The sequence below is a fragment of the Tachysurus vachellii genome, chromosome 16, assembly GCF_030014155.1.
Source record: "Tachysurus vachellii isolate PV-2020 chromosome 16, HZAU_Pvac_v1, whole genome shotgun sequence".
Classification (NCBI taxonomy): domain Eukaryota; kingdom Metazoa; phylum Chordata; class Actinopteri; order Siluriformes; family Bagridae; genus Tachysurus; species Tachysurus vachellii.
This window is the reverse complement of record NC_083475.1, coordinates 18,785,683-18,805,940: the sequence shown is the minus strand read 5'-3', so window position 1 is coordinate 18,805,940 and position 20,258 is coordinate 18,785,683. Positions and strand designations below refer to the sequence as shown.

General features: G+C 41.7%; 1 protein-coding gene across 4 annotated transcripts in view; it reads right to left on the bottom strand.

Moving 5' to 3' along the window:
• The window catches only part of erc1b (ELKS/RAB6-interacting/CAST family member 1b), a 209,838-nt gene that overhangs the window by 16,698 nt on the left and 172,882 nt on the right, over positions 1 to 20,258 (bottom strand). For 2 of the 4 annotated variants that reach the window (XM_060889073.1, XM_060889074.1), the window contains 2 exons: positions 20,102 to 20,167; positions 4,172 to 4,307 (listed from right to left, as the gene is read on the bottom strand). In XM_060889073.1, the coding sequence (XP_060745056.1) occupies positions 20,141 to 20,167 (27 nt within the window). In that variant the 3' untranslated portion in view covers positions 4,172 to 4,307; positions 20,102 to 20,140. Of the gene's footprint in view, positions 1 to 4,121; positions 4,308 to 20,101; positions 20,168 to 20,258 lie in introns of those variants that run through there. The other 2 variants (XM_060889071.1, XM_060889072.1) reach the window with 1 other exon arrangement.

Below are 20,258 nucleotides of genomic sequence, written 5' to 3'. Positions count from 1 at the left end.
ATGGGTTGGCACTCCGTCCAGGGTGTATCCTGCCTTGATGCCAGATGACGCCTGAGATAGGCACAGGCTCCCCGTGACCCGAGGTAGTTTGGATAAGCGGTAGAAAATGAGTGAATGTTCTGAGCAAAATATACACCCAAGAAACTTTTGTGTGTGTGAGACATCACATGGATGGAATAAAACCTACTGTAGGAATAACAGTCTAGGAAAACCATAACGATAATAATGTCATCATAATGATTATAATATGAAGATTTTACATTATAATCATCCTTTTATGCATACGTTTTATGTCCCAGCAGATAGAAACAGCCATTCTCTCACCGCCCCCTCTTTTTCTTTCCCTTGAAGACAAAATAACCGCAGCTCGTCATGTCACTAAGAAACCGTAAAGCACTTCCTCTGTTCTGTGACAAAAGAGTCACAGCTTTAACTTTAACTGACGGATATAAAGCACTGACACAGGAGACTCCTTCCGAAAGTGCTAAATAAACATAATAAATAATAACGAGGGCATTAACACAACAGGGAAAACATGTCATCATCATCATCATCAATCAGCATGCTGAATTAAATGATGGTAGCTCAGTGGTTAAGGAGTTGGACTACTGATCAGAAGCTTGTGAGTTTGAATCCCAGGCCCACCAAGCTGCCACTGATGGGCCCTTGAGCAAGGACCTTAACCCTCAACTGCTGAGTTGTATTAAAATATTGAGATAAAAATGTAAGCCACTCTGAATAAGGGCGTAAGTGTAATGTAAATGTAAAGTATTGCTTGTCCTTATAAAGACAAAGGGCTTCAGGATAATTCGGGGCAGTAGACATGATCATCACCAAGCTCTGCATCTCATCCAGTAACAATTTAGGAGCAAAAATAAAGCACATTTTCTTGCAAATCTGAAGCCTGGTTAAGACCACAGAATGCTGCAATGATGATAGGACCAGGTTAAGATGATAGCAGCGACGGCTAATAAACGACACGCCGATAAAAGTGCCCATCAAAATTCTTTCTTCCGACGTGTCCTTAATGTGGGATAAAAACCTCACGAGGGAATTACAACAGATCAGAAGACAGACGATAAATTGCGACTTTTCTCAGCCGCGCAGGTCCGAGCACTCTGCTATCCGATCCCCTTATGTCATGAAGCAGATAGCGATCTTCAATATTACTGCAGTGTACGGTAATAAAGCATAATAAAGGAAGGACAGTAAGCCAACAGACAGGAGGGATGAGTTCCAAATACGTAGATGAGGAGCGAGGTCAAGGAAGATATCAGTCAGACACGCCAGTGAAAGCTCGCATCTCGTCCAATCCCACATCTGAAACTGATTCTGCTATTAGAGGAAGACTCCGAATTCGAACAGCAGAATCTCACCCTAGGTTACATGCCTTGAACTGTACATATGGTACGCACATGCACAGCATCTAAAACACCAACTGCTTTAGATCCAGTTGGTATGGAGAAGGTTACATAATATACGTGCGATTTAAAATGTGTCCGACTAGGCAGAAATCTAAATGTTCATGATCTCTCTTTAGGACTCTCGGTTTTCAACGAGGCCGAAATGAGACCTGGCGAGTGTGTCTGAGGGACAAGGTGTGAGCGGTAGTGAGCATCTATCTGTGTTTCTCTTTACATTTCTGTAGAACTTCGCTTTGAACAATTCAACAAAAAGAAAAAGACTCTGATCACCAAAATCTGCAGCAGTCCTTTAACCTCACTGATAATACACATTTACATTTACAGCATTTAGCAGACGCCTTTATCCAGAGCGACTTACATTTCATCTCATTTTTATACAACTGAGCAATTGAGGGTTAAGAGCCTTGCTCAGGGGCCCAGCAGTGGCAGCTTGGTGCACGTAGGAATCGAACTCACAACCTTCCGATTGGTAGCCCGACACCTTAACCACTAGGCTACCAAATAACTTCAAACATTAATAAAACCTTTATATAGAGTACTGTTGTCTGTCCCTCCTGCACTTTATGTGTATTACAAAAATAGATTTTTACATTCGTGTATCAATATTATTCAATTGCCTGAAAAATCCTTTTCCTCGAGTCGTACATCCGTAAACCGAATCTTTAACAGCGATTGCATTCGATTTCCCTGAAGTGATGTTACATACGTCTACTGTAAGTACGGTGACCCATACTCAGAATTCGTTCTCTGCATTTAACCCATCTAAAGTGCACACACACAGCAGTGAACACACACACACCGTGAACACACACCCGGAGCAGTGGGCAGCCATTTATGCTGCGGTGCCCGGGGAGGAGTTGGCGGGGGTTCGGTGCCTTGCTCAAGGGCACCTCAGTCGTGGTATTGCCGGCCTGGAGACTCGAACCCACAACCTTAGGGTTAGGAGTCAAACTCTCCAACTCACCCATTAGGCCACGACTTCATCATCATAAGATGATAAGAAGAAGCGTACGCTCCTTTGTTCTTTTTTTTGTGCTCTTTATATTCAGGTTGCCAGATTACTCTAATTTAATGTCCGTATGCTATTAGAGTGGATGCTAACGAACCATATTTTGTGCTTTTGCTAATTCTCTGCTAAAAGTTAACCTTTTCGATCCTTGCTGGTTATTGAAGAGCAAACTGCAGCCTGCTAAATTCAAGTTACTGAAAGATTAAAGGCTGGTTTTCAGGGTGAAATGCTGTTAAAATGCTATAAATGTAAATGACACTGTGGAATCACCCAAACACCACACAGCACATGGTGTTATTCTATCTGTCCCGATCAGTCACTTTGTGGGTGTTTTAGATGAAACTCGGCCCTTTTGATCCACCGGACGATCCATCAGAAGCCCCTCATGGAGCAACGACACAAGCTGGTACAAACAAACTGAGCCTCCTGCATCGTGCTGATTTTAACCCCAGCAGGTCTCCTGTAATGCCAGCCAAGATCTGTCTCAATTAAATCACCGCAAATAATTTAATTTCACAACGATGACAGAGATTCGAAGGCCTGCTAGGTTTTTGTTGAGCGGTAGCCAGCGATGACTGATGCACGGACTTCTGTAATTTCTCGCAGTATGCATTCCTGCTGATGAAAGCTTTCGCTCAGGAAGGAAAAGAAATACGCAGCCATTTTACTCTCGTTTTTCCATATTCAAGAAAGAAAAATCGAAGAAAATTTAAATGGACTCATTTCTGCAGGGTAAAAAGTAAAAAAACAAACAAACAAACAAAAAAAAACAACAACTTTTAAACAGTATTTGTTACCAAGCCAAAAGGTTGTCATTGCGTAGCCTATATGTGAAAAAACAAACGAAAAAAAAAAGGCTTTTCTATAAACGTGAAGACGAGCCAAAAACCTGCCAGTAAGACAGTTCACTATGCTGAAAAACACATGAGCATTGTACGCAGCTTGGCAACACTGCTGCATATCACTCTTCTTGAAGAATGAGGGTTGTTTTAACATGAGTATAATGCATATATATGGACTTCCAGACAATTTCTTCTTTTTTTTTTTTTTTTTTTAAGTTTCATTATGGGTGCAAAACTGGGAAAATATGCTTGGGAAACGTAACCTACTGACTGTCTGCAGACAATTTACAGGCATAGCAAATAGAAATATGGCTTAAAAAAAGTGTGACAAAAAAAGAAATAAATAAAAATAATGCATTACTGTATTCCTGAGAAAAGATCGATCAAAGTGAGATGAAATCTTCACGTGACGTCTCCTTCTCGGTCGCGCTTAAATCCCCTCCTTCCTTTGAGAAAGACTTGGGTAGCATTTGAGTTAGACTTTTGTTCGAGGACGAGAATTTAAGGCTAATCAAACCGATATATTGGACTATTTATTTTCTGTAGGAACACATTTTACTCTATAAAGAGGCCTAATGGCATTTACACACAGCCAGTCTGATTCACAAAGCCAATAGGAGATTTATGGGCAGTGGGCTTTAGTGTCAGCTAGGGGCTCACTCATGGGCCAAGCCAGATGGATTTAATAATCAATGAGGACAATTCCAAATAACTAAAGAAACCTTCGCAACACCGTGTCCACGCACGGCACTGGATCTTCGGCGGGTTTGCGTATCTCATTTGCGTATACACCGAGTGCTAAAACGATGCCGATCATCGGTGCAAACATCTTTAACAGTCACTCACCTCCTCCCGGCTCATCTTCTGTAGCTCTTCCTCCCAGGCGTCCCTCTGGCTGCGGTGGTAAGCTGAGGGTGGAGCCAGGTCCTGCAGGATGTGGGGGTCTCTCTCATGACAAAGGGCTGTGAGGTGGCCAATGTACAATTTCAGCTTACTGCGGTTCTGATTGAGGTCTATAAGAGGGGGAATAATCTGTAAGGAACAGAAAAAAAGACAGAGTCCTGTTAGCGATACGATCCGGCCCGAAATCCACTGTGCAGCAACTTTTCCAAACAGGAAGCACGTTTAAGAAGCCAGGACACAAATGGAATATCTGTTACCATATGTGACTGGTCAGGGAGAGCCAATATTCGGAAAAAGCGATAAACGGTGACACAACGTAAATGATATCAGATGATGAGAAAGATTTGTAATATAAAACACATTACTAAATCACAGTAAATCACAATCACATAATGGTGTAATCAAAATTCTTTATGGAAGAAGGATCTGAAAGAAGTAAAAAGTGTGTTCTAAGCCCAGAAACCTTATCATACATCATATAACTCAGTCTGATTTGTAATTGGACAAACATTCCACACAATTATGGCCTTCTTCTGATTACCATGAAGAAAATATGCAGATACGGGGAACAGACATATACACGTATGTTAAGTCTGTTGCGCATATCTCCATTTTATACACACACACACACGCACACACAATGTCAGTGATACAGCTTGCCATACATACCCTGTCTGCCCATCTGACATGTTGAGCAAGTGAAATGTACACTCATTTAGACCATATGTGCCTTGGAGTACCTTCCTGGCCTTTTATAAGGAGTGAAGCTTGGGTATGAAAGAGATGCTTGGCCCAACACATTCTTCATCCCCAAGTCCGTTTGATCTTCTCGCAACAGAGTAAAAGAGAAGGATGGATAAAATACTGCAGGCTCCAGAGAGGAGGGAGGAAAGGTGTGGGCAGACAAGGAGATACAGCCACGGACAGCGTGGAGCCGAGTAACAGGATAGGTGTGCTAAGGTAGACCCAAACCCCTGGCCTGCCAGAACCCTCCTTCAGCCTGCTAACTGCCTGGCTCAGTTTTTAAGTGATTGAGTGTTGCACATGCTAAATACTCACTATTGTCTTTGGACTGATTGAGGATCATTTCTCAGAGCCTCTGCATTCAACATGCGACAAAAGAACCTTTTGACAGAACCTTCCTCTGTTAATGAAATACGATGGAAGTTGAGCGAGTTGAGTAAATACTCCAGAAGAGCTTCATTTATCAAGCTGGATATGAATGCATTTACAAGCATTCACAGAAGAAAGGTGGCACTCATGAGAGTGTGTATCCTACTAGAGCTTATGAGTTTATGTATGATGAGATGCTAATGTGAACCACCACCTAACAACTTCAAATCATATAAGTGCTAATAAGTGCTAATAAGCGTTTTTCCGTACACATTTAAAAAGTTTATATACATGAATTTAGAGTATGTTTTGTGAAACTTGGTATTGACTTGAGAGAAAGATGTTTGAAGAAAATCTGGAAATTACAATTGTGCTGAATTAGAGCAAATGTTTGCACATGATGCACTGACTGAGCTGCATTACAGGTAGATTTAGTGCCTCCTCTTTCAATACTTACTCATCGTTTTCTGCTCTCTGTTAGCTTTGCCTCTTTTTTTTTAGGACATTTGTGGCTGGAACAAAATGCATATCAGCTGTACTGTGAACATTTGATGCATCTTATCAAGGTACATGATGTGATGAAGAAATTCACTGTTACTGAACCCTCTCTCTCACTCTCACTCATTTTCTACCGCTTATCCGAACTACCTCGGGTCACGGGGAGCCTGTGCCTATCTCAGGCGTCATCGGGCATCAAGGCAGGATACACCCTGGACGGAGTGCCAACTCATCGCAGGGCACACACACACTCTTTCACTCACGCAATCACACACTACGGACAATTTTCCAGAGATGCCAATCAACCTACCATGCATGTCTTTGGACCGAGGGGAGGAAACCGGAGTACCCGGAGGAAACCCCTGAGGCACGGGGAGAACATGCAAACTCCACACACACAAGGTGGAGGCGGGAATCGAACCCCGACCCTGGAGGTGTGAGGCGAACGTGCTAACCACTAAGCCACCGTGCCCCCCTCCTGTTACTGAACCTTCTTGTTTAATTTGATTAGACCTACAGTATGAAAACTAGTACGTTTAGTACCCAGCTGTACTAAAAGCTTGATAAAGGAGGAGATGCACTGTTTGGACTGTACAGGTAAATGGGAAGCATCCACAATTACCTGGAGCTGGGTAACAGTAAAAATAAGTACAATTGTAAATAAGTGAAGAAAATGCTGCAGGGATGATATGAGGAAAAATCTATTTTAGTCTTGAAGTTTGCAAAAAAGCAGATGAAATGTTTGGGTCCAGACCCCACGATTAATTCCTACTACAGCATGTATTTTCTCTAAGGCACAATAGTATTGTGGTGTTGTTAGCTCGACACAAGATTTCTTCAGGGTGTTCAGGTTTTTCTTCACCGGTAATATTGAGCACCTCTGAAGTATAACCACTTCATATTTATACCACGGTATCAAAGTGATTGTTGGCTTTTTATTGATAGCTGAGATTTAATAATGTACATCTGCGGATTCCTTACGCTACCTGAACACTCTGTGCCATCTGGTCAGTTTCTCCTAAAACCTCAGCAGTCCAGGTTAGCACATGGAGCCTATTCGGGAGTGCTAGCTCAGCTGGCAGACACAGACAGAAGAGATCGCGGATTCAAAGCATCAGGATAATAAAAGATTTTTAAACCGCTGTGACCAAACTGTTTTCTCACAGGCCAGGCAATTACATTTAGAAAACAGCTGCATTCAAATACCTTTGTGCTACGTAGCTGTAGCAGCATCTTTTTCTTCTTTTCCTTCTCTCTCTCTCTCTCTCTCTCTCTCTCACACAAACATGTTCTTGTTCACTAGCCCTGGTGACCGGGAGCATTGCATTCCCTTAAAAAACAGCTTTGAAACAGGTCTAAAAACAATGATGGGATTTGTTTCCACCACATCTCGTTTGTCCTATAGCTTTAAGTACAGAGGAATGGGATCCATCGCTCATGCTGAAGACGAATGTCCTCCCGAGTGCTACATCATTTGTCTCGCCATGCAACAGCTGACCTGCTTTTACTCTTCAATGATAAACAGCCCAACAACACTGTAGCGTACTGTGCGAGCATGTATAGTACATGTGGACAAGAGGACTGTTCCAGAAAAGTATCAGGAGGATGGATGATTCCAGTTCTTGAGGAAGACGGCAGTTATTTTAGCAGTTAGCATCAATCTCGCCGGTTGGCAGGGTTTTCTGGTGGATGGATTTTGTCATCGGTGTTTTGGTAATGTCATGTTATTCTGTCGCATTTAAAAGTTTGTGTGGTGAAGCGAGGCGTCAGGGGTCATAAATAATGAGAAAATAACAACAAATGTTACATCCAGGTTTGGATTTATGATGAGGGATTATTTTTCTCCACTCAAAAGACCGTTTGTGTCCTTGCATTCGTGTGTGCTATGGACAGTTAAGACTTGTGTGCGCCTCGTAAAATAACATTGTGGAAAAATGATGTAACACTTTGGTCAAACTTTCATCTATCTTTACTCTTAGCCGTCTCCACTTGTGTCCTTTCATTCTCTCTGAAAGAGTATTCAGTGTCTATTAGACTATAATCTAGGATCGAGGACGCTGACTTTCTCAGTTTCCCACAGATGGGTGAGGCAAACAAGCAGCAATGAACTGGCTAAATGTATTTCTTAACATTATTCCCATTTTCCTGTCACGTTCTTCTTTGAAAACCGCACAGACTCGAGACACTCTTGGCTGAGAGTCTTTTGGCTTGTGGGTAGTGGATATTTAAGTACAGTATAAGTGATACTATAAGTGAGTATGATGAAGTAGTCGCCTCGTCGTACAGAAGGTTGGATACCTAACTCCGAACCAGCTGCTCACTATCAAAATGTATTCTCTGGCCTTGTCTATAGTCTCTGGGTTAGGAGAACTCCTTATAGGAATCTCGCTTAGCCCCTGCTTCATTATGACCTCTCTAAAAGAAGCTGTCTTCGCTAGATGCTGGACTGAAGTACACGTCCACACATACCTGGCACGGTCATACCTCAAACCTCCCCCTACCTCCTCCAAAGTCCACAGGAGAAAAAGGAGTAGACCGCTCAACAACAACCCAGCCTCCCTGTTCTCTTCCCCCTTCATCAATCACCCATCAGTTCATCTAGAGCTATTTGATACCCATGCTGAGAAGTAGCCATGTGGATCAATGCTGTCAGTCAGGCAGTCCATCAGAAAGGAGCCAATGGCTTCCTACACATGGTCCAGAGCAAAGGGAGTCCCAGTGTAACAGAAATCCAAACTCCAACATAAGCCTGTGTGGGGGAGGATCTGAGGCTCAGAAGGAGGCCACCATGCCTCTTGGTAGCGCAAGCCAGAGCTTAATGCACATCCTTTACCTATGGTTGTGACTTTTATTGGCCAATCCACTTACAGAGACACAGTGCTACTTGGCTAAGAGAGGTTAAGTGCAAAAAAGATAAATGGATAAGACGACTGCAAAGCCTAAAATCTGTAGGGCTCTAACAAAGCCAGTGGGCCTGTGATCATACAAAGCATTTCAAGACAGAGACAAATCTACTCACAATGGAGCAATGGAGTCTTTATAAGAAAAATGGCCACCACACACACTCATGCATACAAACGTCCTCTGTTTCGCTCTCCTGTCTCAGCCCCCTCAGATCCATAGCAATCTGAGCACAGAGCACAGATGTGGAATGGAGATTAAGAGCAGGTGAGTTTGTCTGTCTTCCGATGTGGTCATATCGTATTTGAGCGCCTCTACCTTTCTGCACTGCCTCTATCCACAGCTCGCAATATGCCTGCGTTAACCTTGCGTACATATAATCTAATTCTCTGCACAGCCCTTATAGCACAGGCCTTTTTAACCGTAGAAGACATAGCAACAACATTCATTTTGTAAAAGATGTAAGATTTATGTGTATTATGGCTCGGAGGCTGTAGCTTTTTATGAACTTCGAGCCTCGTCACCTATTTATGCAACCGTGTAATATGAATGCCATTAGATTTATACACTAAGAAGGGGGGGGTTTATGGCCGTTGACGTGCGCAGGCTGGAGCTCTCAGTTAGTGATTGGATAATATAAAGAGCAGGCCTTTATTAGCACAGCAAGAGGGAAGTGAAGCCGGGCAGCTCTGTGTTGACTCTGGAGAAGTATAGGGGGAAATTTTACACTAACTTCCAATGTCACCTCCATAGCGCCATTTAAACAGACCATGAAGTCTGCAGTATATAGACTGTGATCCATTCAATGTGCACGTGTTTGTTTCATAACAATTAGTAAAAGAAATGCAAGTCTGCCAAGATGAAAATTAAGTGCCTGAAAAAGTTAGGAAAGGCTGTTTGGGATTACAGTCAGCCCCAGGAGGAGGTTAAGTAAGTGGCAGTCAGGGTTATGACCTTTGAGGTGTTGGAAGTTAAGGTTAAAAAGGTTGGAAGCCAACTCGAACAAAGAGATATGAAGTGGGCTATTCTTTCTGTGTGTAGCAAAGCGAGAAGGATATATATATATGTGTGTAGATACTGACAATACATTGAGCATTCTGTGTTGTAATAGGCAAAGCAGGATGAGACCCACCATTTTCATTCCCTTAAGACTGTGAAGTTCTAAGTGGGATGAAACACACAAAATTCAACCCCCATTTATTCATTTGGCAAATGCATATGGAAGCCTTGATCATGTGGATAGTTTGAATGTACCGATTGAATATTATAACTTCTCAATCAGTAGTCCTGAGCCCTAACCGCTGGTCCACCACTACCCAGTATAACATTACCACATTCCTGCCTACACTGCTTCGACACTGGACGAAAACAAAACCACCAAATGCCTTCATTTTCAATGAGCTCTGGAGATTTACAGTGACAGGATGGTGAGCAACCGCTGGCAATGCAAAACGACTGGGGCAAGCAATGCAAGAGACAACGGTAAGGTTCACCACCGTAACACGATATTTGTGCTTTCTTACTTCCATTTCCAATATTGGTTCTGATTCTGTACAACCTGAATAATATTGTGTTATTGCTTTCCAAAAAAAAATAAAAAATTTGGGTAGTCACTATATTTTGCGTCTGTTAGCCTTCTTTCTCAAGGGCCAGGTTTCAGCTCTTGTACGTACTCTTGATATGACCGCTCACCCTGCTACGGTGGGATGTTAATGCATCATGTCCACACAAAACTCCCATGAGCACTTCAGAAACAGAGGTCTATGGAACATCTCAAAGCAGAACGGAAAACAAAAAAGGAAGATGAAACTAGCTCTTTCATCCTGAGGTTAGAGGGACTTCCACAGTGTAGGCACTCATCACCATGAGACCCCTGTGGAGAGACAGAGAAAAGAACATGGAGAGAACCGGAGGAAGAACCTCCTTACATAATCAGGACAGGGGCAGATGCATGTAACAGACCTACAGAGGTGCAGAGGGTATAAAACATGACCTTTTTCACCATGGACTCTCTCAGGAGACTGGCAGGATTTAGATCTAGATGAAGTGAGTGAAAAGCTCAGTAGGCCCGATAGACAGACAGCAAAACTGTGTTGAGTGACTGACTGAGACACACACGGTTTCTGTACAGCTTAATACAACCCCCGTGGACACACGTGGACGTACATCCTGTTGAGCGGCAAAGCCTCGGACGTGCGTAAAGCACACATGGCGGATTTAACGGAGCAGTCAGCCGGTTGTTGATAATAGTCATAATACTGGTAGGAGGAGTTATATAAAGGTCCAGGGTAAGCAGAAGCAGAGTGATGACAAAGTGAAATAAATGGGAGAATGGAAGAGAGAGCGAGCAAGTACGGGAAAAAAAAAAAAGAGGCCGTAACACTCCAGCTCTCACTCCACCTCTATTCTTCATCATCTCTCATGCTCATGCTGTCCATGGATGGTTAAGTGCTAAATGAGCTGGGAGATTTAAAATGACTGTTGGACAGAGGAAACCGGGTCTTGGCCTGAGCTAGTGCTTTGTGATCTGCCCTAAATCACACCAGCCCGATGTCTCCATGGAGGTGGTGGGGGCAACATGCACAGATAAAGGCTTCCTGTACACATGCCTGGAAGGAATTAGAGTCTGTTGACAGGCTGAGAGTTTTTTTCTCAGTAATACACAACGATGCAGAAGAGACCGTAGAGGTATAAGTACATTCACGATTACTGAGACAAGGCAGTGTTTTTTTCCCCCCTTTCTTAAAGCTCGCAGCTCTGACTCAGGTGTTAGCTCTCTCTGTATTTGTCTTGGACTAGATCTTGGCTGCCTTGCTATTTGATTCTTAATTTAGACTAGACTCATATATTTTAGTCTGAATAAAAGCATGAACAAAAACTAATAAATTAACAGACAAGCTTAAAGCAGTAGGTAAAATTATACCTTTACTTTCCAAACTTCTGTGTGAAATTTTGTAGGACTAAATTACTGCAGAATTCTTATCAAACTGTGGTTCAAATGGTTTTGGAATAATATGGAAAATTTACAATAAATGTGGTGCCAAAATAAAGAACACCAGCAAAGCAGCTATACATTTAAATATAATACTTTAAATCAAGTTGCGTCCTTTGCATAGCAAGGTTCTTCACCCATGGGTCATAGAGCGTTCGATATCTTTTGCAGAATTTGCTGGTTTTAAGCTTCAGAGTCTTGACGGCTGTAATCCGATTACTCACACGTATTCACACTTCCAAACTTCTGAAAGCTGGGACACCGGGAGCTTTCGGAAGAAACACGGTCACCGTTAGCGCTCTTAGCGTTTAGTCTTTTGCTTGAAAGAGTGGTAGATAGATGGTTTTAACTTTCTAAATAAACTTTCTCTTCCTGTGAAATGTGGTGGTTCTTTTGCATGTGCAGATGTTTAACAGAAAGTGAGAAATCTGGCTTGAGAGAATAGCCAGCAAATGGAATTGCAATGCATTTGTTGGTAATAACATCACAAATGACTTTTCTGTTTAATGACTTAAAGGTTACACAAAGTAAGGTGGGTTACAAATATGCTCCTATTACAGCTAATGAGTCTAACAAGAGACTTAAGAATGGAATTGCAGCTCTGATACTTAACTTTGGAACAACAAATATACACCTTCTAAAACAGGCCTAGGCGTTTCATTAAAACTGCATCGTTTACCCAGACAAAGTAGCAAAGTAGAAATCATAAATTACTCACATAAACCTAATAACAATTCTCTCTCTCACCTATAATGAACAGCTGGGAAAAAATAAGCCAACCGCACTGTCAGAGGCCATGCCCACCAATGTAAGTGTAATTTGTGGGGATTTTCCACTGCTCATGGTCATGGTCTATTATTTAATGATATTATGAGTGATTTCCCTTCCCAGCCTGGAGAAGGAGAGCTGTTGGGAAAGATGCCCAAGGAAAGGGCTCCAACATCCGCTTATTAACACATCCTGCAATAGTGCCCAGTGCCAGAGGCCCAAAAAAGTTCCGCAGGCACAAACCTCACCGCAATGAGCCTCAAACTGTACCGGTCCTTCAGGCCACTTGCCTCTAAATGTCACTTCTCTGCTGCATCCTTCTTCGCACCCTAGGTTCGTGGGGTTTAAAGGAAAGAGGCGCTGACTTACCCGTTTTAAAACAATTCATTCTAAAACAAAGTCAACAACCTGCATGGTTCCATCCACGGTTCCAACCCTAGCCGTGTCATTATGTGTTCTACTGGCCAACCATTACTGAAAAGATTGATCTAGTGGTAGTGCTTCGCTAACAAGTAAGGAAACCAAACACTTTTTATCCCTTAATACTAAGGGAATGTGATATAGATGTGTTTTTCCTCTATAAGGAACACCAGTAACACGGTGGTTTAACTGGCTTCGACGGTTTATTTTTTTATTTTACCCAGCACATCCTTGAATTGTTGACATCCGAGAGAGAAACCAGAAATGTGGTTGTGTCATTAAAATGTATTTTCCTTAGATGACGCATCCTGGGAGAACGAGCCAAAGTCTTTGGTTTGTAGAAACCTTAAAAGTCAGGACACTTGGGGAAAAAAAAATTTCACAGAAAATCATCTTCATGCCAAAGGGTGAGAAGGGGCATGAAACACAGGAGACAAAACTGTGCCTATGCACGGTAGGCAATGAGATAACGAGAGGAGCGAGAGAAGATTAAAGCGTCGAAGCTTAATATCTAAAAGTCAGTGAAGCAAAAAACTAGGAAGCCCTTCAGAAATAAGCAAAGCATTTCTTGCTCCACTTTTCCATGTGATTAAGGAGATAAATATCAGCCTGAGAGGTGTTAAACAGATTGCTCTGCTATTTATAGAGGCAGGAAAAGTCGGATTGGAGATCTGAACGCCGTGAAAGCAGAATGTTTGGAGAGATAAAAAGGAACTCCTAAAATGAAATGACAAGTGTACATGCATCCACCCACACACATCACTGCAGACACAATTTCTAACCAACTTGGCAGAGGACTGCACATTTCCCCAGGGTAGGCGCAGAAGTTGCTGCAGAGGGAGTTTAGCTAAAACAGAAGTGCTGCTGAGAGTCGGTCTGACGTTCAGCAGGAATTCTGTTCAGGATAAAAATGAGATTTTGGAGTACTATTCAGGATTCCGGAGAGAATTCTGAGAGTTTTTTCGAGGCTAGATTATTCGTTCTGTTCGGGATTCCAGAGATATTTCTAAATTCCATTAAGGATCCATAGAGAGTTTTGGTCAGGACCACAGAAAGATTTTTCAAGATCCCAAAGAAATTTAGGAATTCGGTTCAGATAGATTTCTGAGTTTCGTTCAGGTCTGTTTAAATTAGGCAAGTGTTTTTGTAGTCTGGTGTCTGAAATGGAGACTCTCAGGAGGACCTCCTTCCCTCAGGCCATCAGACTCCTAAACACGGCCATGTTTACCATACTTATCCCTTTGGATGCTACAAAGACTCGGTCACTCCACTGACTGATTTCTATTCGTTCTTATTTTTAACCAAGTTTTTTAAGATTTAGTTTATTTACGCAAGTAGTCTAATGACGAGTAGTGTGGATTTCCATTTCAAGTTGTATACTGTATATTACTGTGTATGTGACAAATAAAGATCTTGAATTTTGGATTCCAAAGAGATTCTGGAGTTCTGTTTAGGATCCAAGAGAGATTTTGGAGTTCTGTTCGGGATCCCAAAGAGATTCTGGAGTTCTGTTCGGGATCCCAAAGAGATTCTGGAGTTCTGTTCGGGATCCGAAAGAGATTCTGGAGTTCTCTTTAGGATCCCAAAGAAATTTTGGAGCTTTGTTCAGGATCCCAGAGTGCTTTTGGAGTTCTGTTCAGGATCCCAAAGAGATTCTGGAGTTCTGTTCGGGATCCCAAAGAGATTCTGGAGTTCTGTTTAGGATCCCAAAGAAATTTTGGAGCTTTGTTCAGGATCCCAGAGTGCTTTTGGAGTTCTGTTCAGGATCCCAAAGAGATTCTGGAGTTCTGTTCGGGATCCCAAAGAGATTCTGGAGTTCTGTTTAGGATCCCAGAGAGATTCTGGAGTTCTGTTTAGGATCCCAGAGAGATTTTGGAGCTCTGTTCGGGATCCCAGAGAGATTTTGGAGCTCTGTTCGGGATCCCAAAGAGATTTTGGAGCTCTGTTCGGGATCCCAAAGAGATTTTGGAGCTCTGTTCGGGATCCCAAAGAGATTCTGGAGTTCTGTTTAGGATCCCAGAGAGATCTTGGAGTTCTGTTCGGGATCCCAAAGAGATTCTGGAGTTCTGTTTAGGATCCCAAAGAGATTTTGGAGCTCTGTTCATGATCCCAGAGCGCTATTGGAGTTCTGTTCATCATCCCAAAGAGATTCTGGAGCTCTGTTCAGGATCCCAGAAAGGCTCTATCAGTCCAGGATGATGAGCTTGATGTGCAGTACTATGAACAGACTCAAAAAAATCAGATCTCATTTGGATCATCAATCCGCCTGCAGAGAGGATGTGTGGTTCAGATTAAGAAGTGTCAACAATGCTAACAAGAAAAAAGCTTTCACCACAAAACACTAGCATATGTTAGTGGATGAGACAGACGGTTTTTCCCCCGCAAAATGTGTGTCGAGCAACTCTGACAAACAGTGAGGTAAATGTATGGTGTGATCATTAAATAAAACACTTCTCCATTTTTTCCCATTTGTGAAATGAAACGCACTGGAACAATAAGCAAAGCTTTCATGTCCAGCGCACTTTATCCTTTACAATTAGATTTGCATTTTGTTTGATTATTGATTTTGCTTAAAACTTGTACAGGTGGTTCCCACGTTCTAATTAGCAAGTGGTTAAAATTTGTAATCGCAATGGATAGACTATAGATGTTGGAAATTCTGCAAATTACAGTCCAGATAAAGCACTCGGTGTAAATCTGTCAAATAGGTCATTCCACTGTTCTACTTTCAGCACAATGAATGCGACAGAAATGTCTTTCTTTCAGAAACCGTTGCGACAAGTGAGTAAATTTTCACTTGTGGAATCTCAATTCATTCTTTCAGTGGATGAATCCAAAAAGACGAGGTCCGTTTCTGTGTCACATAATAAGACAAAGAAAGGTGGAAACTGTATTCTGTGGAACTTGTGCCCCTTGAAAGCCCAAACTCAGCAAGGGCCCCACCACTGTCTACCCTACTGTCTGCACCAGGCCCACGGAGCCAGAGGCCAGCTTTTATATTAGACTCATATGGAAGGAGGAATGTTTTAACAATGACCCCCTGCAATTTCCCAACCAACACATGTTTCCAATTTTAATCGAATTATACATATTTGCACTGGAGTCAGCTGGAAATCACAAAGAGGAGGAGAAAAAACCTAGAGTCAAGTTGGAATAAACAATGCACCTACAAATACGAATCGGAAAGCAAACACGCGTTACGTTTCTATTAACGACTATTGCAGTGCTGTTGAAATGGTTCCTTTCTAACCACCAGACCCTTACTTTATTCACAGACAAATTGTCCACTAATTCATAGTTCTTTCACAGTAAAGTGGGAATATTTTTTAATGTTGTGGGTAAGTGGTGGGAGGCTACGCTCATGGACGAGTTCAGCAGAGGGCAAAACGCTGACCAGTCCAGAGCACAGAGTACCCAATGAACCTACCAATAACGAGCCATGGCCAAGTCCCAATTTACAATTTTCCATACAAATGCATGGTCCAAGCAGTTTATAATGTTGAGGGTCACCAGAGAGTGAGATACTGACAAAGTAGTCATTACTTATATAACTGCTGTGTTTTGGATCCATGATGATTGAGTCACATTCGATCTTGGTGAAAAGCAAGAAACCCCTCCCAAAAAAAAAAAAAAAACCTGAACAAACCCGATGTCACGTGCCAGTGAAGTGGGGGACAAATCCCAGATGTCAACAATGTGACAATGCTTCTATAAAATCGAAAGAGAAAGCAGCTCTTTGTCACTTCACACCTTCAGCACTGTAATAATGACTGAATTACACATGCGGTCAAAGTAACATGCTGCTGATTACAGATTTAAGAACACATCATTAGATCTGGAGTACAATACATTTTGCCAGGAGGACTGTTATGTAAAAAAGGTTGCAAAAGTTTCAAGACCAGTGATTGTCGTTCCTATTACAGATATAACTTGTTTAGAGAAAAAAGCAAACACATGGCTTGCGTGTGATTAAGTATGATTTATGAATCTTCGTTGAAAATTGTCGCCTGGGTCAATAAACAGAAAGGCGACATCCGTACTCATAAAAAAAAAACAGAGGCGCGCGTCTAAAAACAGGGCAATGTAATGCACAAATACAATCGACAAGACAGCTAAGAGGTATAGAGACAAAGGGGATAAATAACCGAACTTTTTAAGGTCTGAACACAGAACAGGTGCACAGCATTGGAAAGAATCTGACCACAGTGAGGCGCAGACAAAACTTAAACCAGAACAAATGCACATGGGGAAAAAAAAAAACCCAAAAGCATCTGGAGAAAAACGGACAAAAACAAGCAGGAAGTGTGGCATGATGCATGAAAACATTGACAGGATACTGTGATGCTTTTTCTGTAGGTTTTAAAGCACTACTAAGACACTTGTAACTAGGGTTGCAAAGGGGCTTAATCTGGGGAATTTTGGAAATATTCCAAATTGGAAACTTTACAGGAATTCTATGGAAATTTATGGGAATTATTTGGAAATATAGGGAAATTTATATAAACTGTATCATATACAAACATAAATAAACATTTTGTTTGGTCATAACACTCCTAATTTACTGCTTATTAAGAGTTAGTAAGGTAGTTATTAAGTTTAGGTATTGGGTACAATTAAGAATGTTAATAAGTACTAATAAATAGCCAATATTCTATTAATATTCATGCTAATAAGAAACTAGTTAAATGACCCTAAAAGAATGCACGTACATGGAATTTTGCAACCCTACTTGTAACACATCCCCCTAGTGTTCATGCTCTTTTCTTCCTCCGTGTATGACAGGGAACACAAATGACATGCCCAGACACAATCCCAGTATAAATTACTGCACTGCAATTGGCTAATGTACTAGACTGCAAATCGTCACAGTTCATCACGTACCAACAGCAGAGCCCAGGCTTGTGTGGAACCCTTATAGGTTACTGAGCTGAATGAAGACTAATTAAACTGTGCTGCGATCCAATATAAAAAAAAAAAATTATATATACACAAGCGACTGTACAGTACTTTCCACATATGGCACATTACTGAAAGCAAGGTTTCTTGAACTCCAGTCTAAACGTATCTACAGGTTTGGCAAAGTAATATATGCAAAGTTCTAAACAGTGCAGATTTTAGCACAGGAAGTCTTGCATCTGATAGAAATTCCATTTGGGACATAATTAGAGCAAACAGCTTAGCAGGTTTTTTTTTCCTGTGATGTATTAAGAAAGTTGCGTTAAGTAAAACACTTTCTGACAGATCAATTTATTTCCTGAAATGTAAGATGTTCAAGTGTGGGAAGCAATTCCTGTAACACTCTCACTCACTCTCTCATTTTCTACCGCTTATCCGAACTACCTCGGGTCACGGGGAGCCTGTGCCTATCTCAAGCGTCATTGGGCATCAAGGCAGGATACACCCTGGACGGAGTGCCAACCCATCGCAGGACACACACACACTCATTCACTCACGCAATCACACACTACGGACAATTTTCCAGAGATGCCAATCAACCTACCATGCATGTCTTTGGACCGGGGGAGGAAACCGGAGTACCCGGAGGAAACCCCCGAGGCACGGGGAGAACATGCAAACTCCACAAACAAAGCGGAGGCGGGACTCGAACCCCCAACCCTGGAGGTGTGAGGCGAACGTGCTAACCACTAAGCCACCGTGTCCCCCTGTAACAATTAAATTAAAAATAAAATAAAATAAAATAAAACAAAATCATACCAGGAATGTACTCAGAATTTTATTCCTGATCGCAATTAGATGAATGAACATATATGCATGGATGAGTTCAGAGAGATGGATGATGTATCAAATACCCAGTTAGATGTAAAGGGCAGAAAAAGGGCTGGAGAATTATATTTACTGTTACACTAGAGAATCCTGCTTTACGAGTGTAAAACTAGTCCGTCTTCAAGATGGTCTTAAACGATTACCTTTCCAGATTATCCTGTGGTGTATGGTGTGTAAGAGCTGGAATTTTGTCACAGTCCAGCTGTAGCAGAACCAATTTCAGATCTATTAAACAACTTGTCCTGTAGTGCGGAGGAGCAGCAATGTGAAGGTGAAAACAAACTTTTAACCGGTGATAAAAGAGCAAAACAAAATCCATTGATCTTTATGGAATAAAGGATAAAAGTATGGAGGTTTTCCGGCGGACCAAAGAGACGGATAGACTCGTCTTCTGCACGATAAACCGAACTAAACCTTTTTACGAACTATGACTGCTGGATTTTGTAGGTGAGTAATTTTACGCTAACTGTAGGCAGCAAAAGCACTATAGCTAACAGGAAGGTTAAGGTTCAAGCAAGCTTTGTCGGGTTATTATCCTTCATGTTTATTTTAATTTGAACTTATGTTTGTTCATGAGAAGATTCCAGGTTCTGAGAGTCAGGATTTGTATGATTTGTGTAAGTAATCGGAACGGAACGTCTTGTAGTAACGGACGAGTGCACAACAGAATAGGACATGAAAAAGTCATTATGTCTGAAGTCTTTAATATTTTAAACAACATTTAATAATGCATGAAATGCTGAAGTGAACCAGGTATTAGAAAAGTGAATGCACAACGCCTGTGTGTGTGTGTGTGTGTGTGTGTGCGCGCACACGTTTCTACTATTGATGAAACATGTGCTTCTTACCTACACCGTGCAGTCCATGAGCTTCCTCAAAAACATCCATCAAAATTGTCAGGGCAAAAACATGAGAACATTGTTGTTTCTTTGGCATGCAGAAATAAAACGTCTAGTGTAGTCAAATGCAGGTAATCGATCAGAGCTCATGCTCTGTGTGAAATAAATACTGAGCTGCTTTTGTCATTTTCGAGAAGAAATATGTCTCCTGTAGGTATTGTAATGTGAATCACTGTTAGCTTGGGAAGCTTGCAATAATGAACACTCTGAGATAACTGAAAGAAATATTAACGTGCAGACACAAACCCTGCTAAAAGCCCAACGAATCTCAAAACAGTAGAGGGAAAAAAAAGCACAAAAACGAACGAACAAGGGCGAAAACACAAAAATCTGAGGGGAAAATAATATGCAGTGCTTGTATGGAAAACATGAAAGGCAAACAACACAAGAAGGCCACAAATTGATCTCAAGGCAGACAAAAAAAAAAAATGAAACGTAATACAATCACCAATCGATTAGAATGTTCGAAAGGATGCAAGAATGATGGAAAAAGGGAAGATAAAAAGAAAGAAAAAGGAATTCCGGTTGCCAATGAAGAGGTTTCTCACCCGTCTGAACAAAATGGCAGGAAGAGAGCATCTGGTTGTCTATGCCCAAATGCCCTCCTCATCGTCCTATTGGTTGTAAATGAGTGCAGAGCGAATCCAAGGCAGCATGGGATTGAAAGAAGAGTTAGTTAGCATGTCAGGAAGACTAGTACAATAT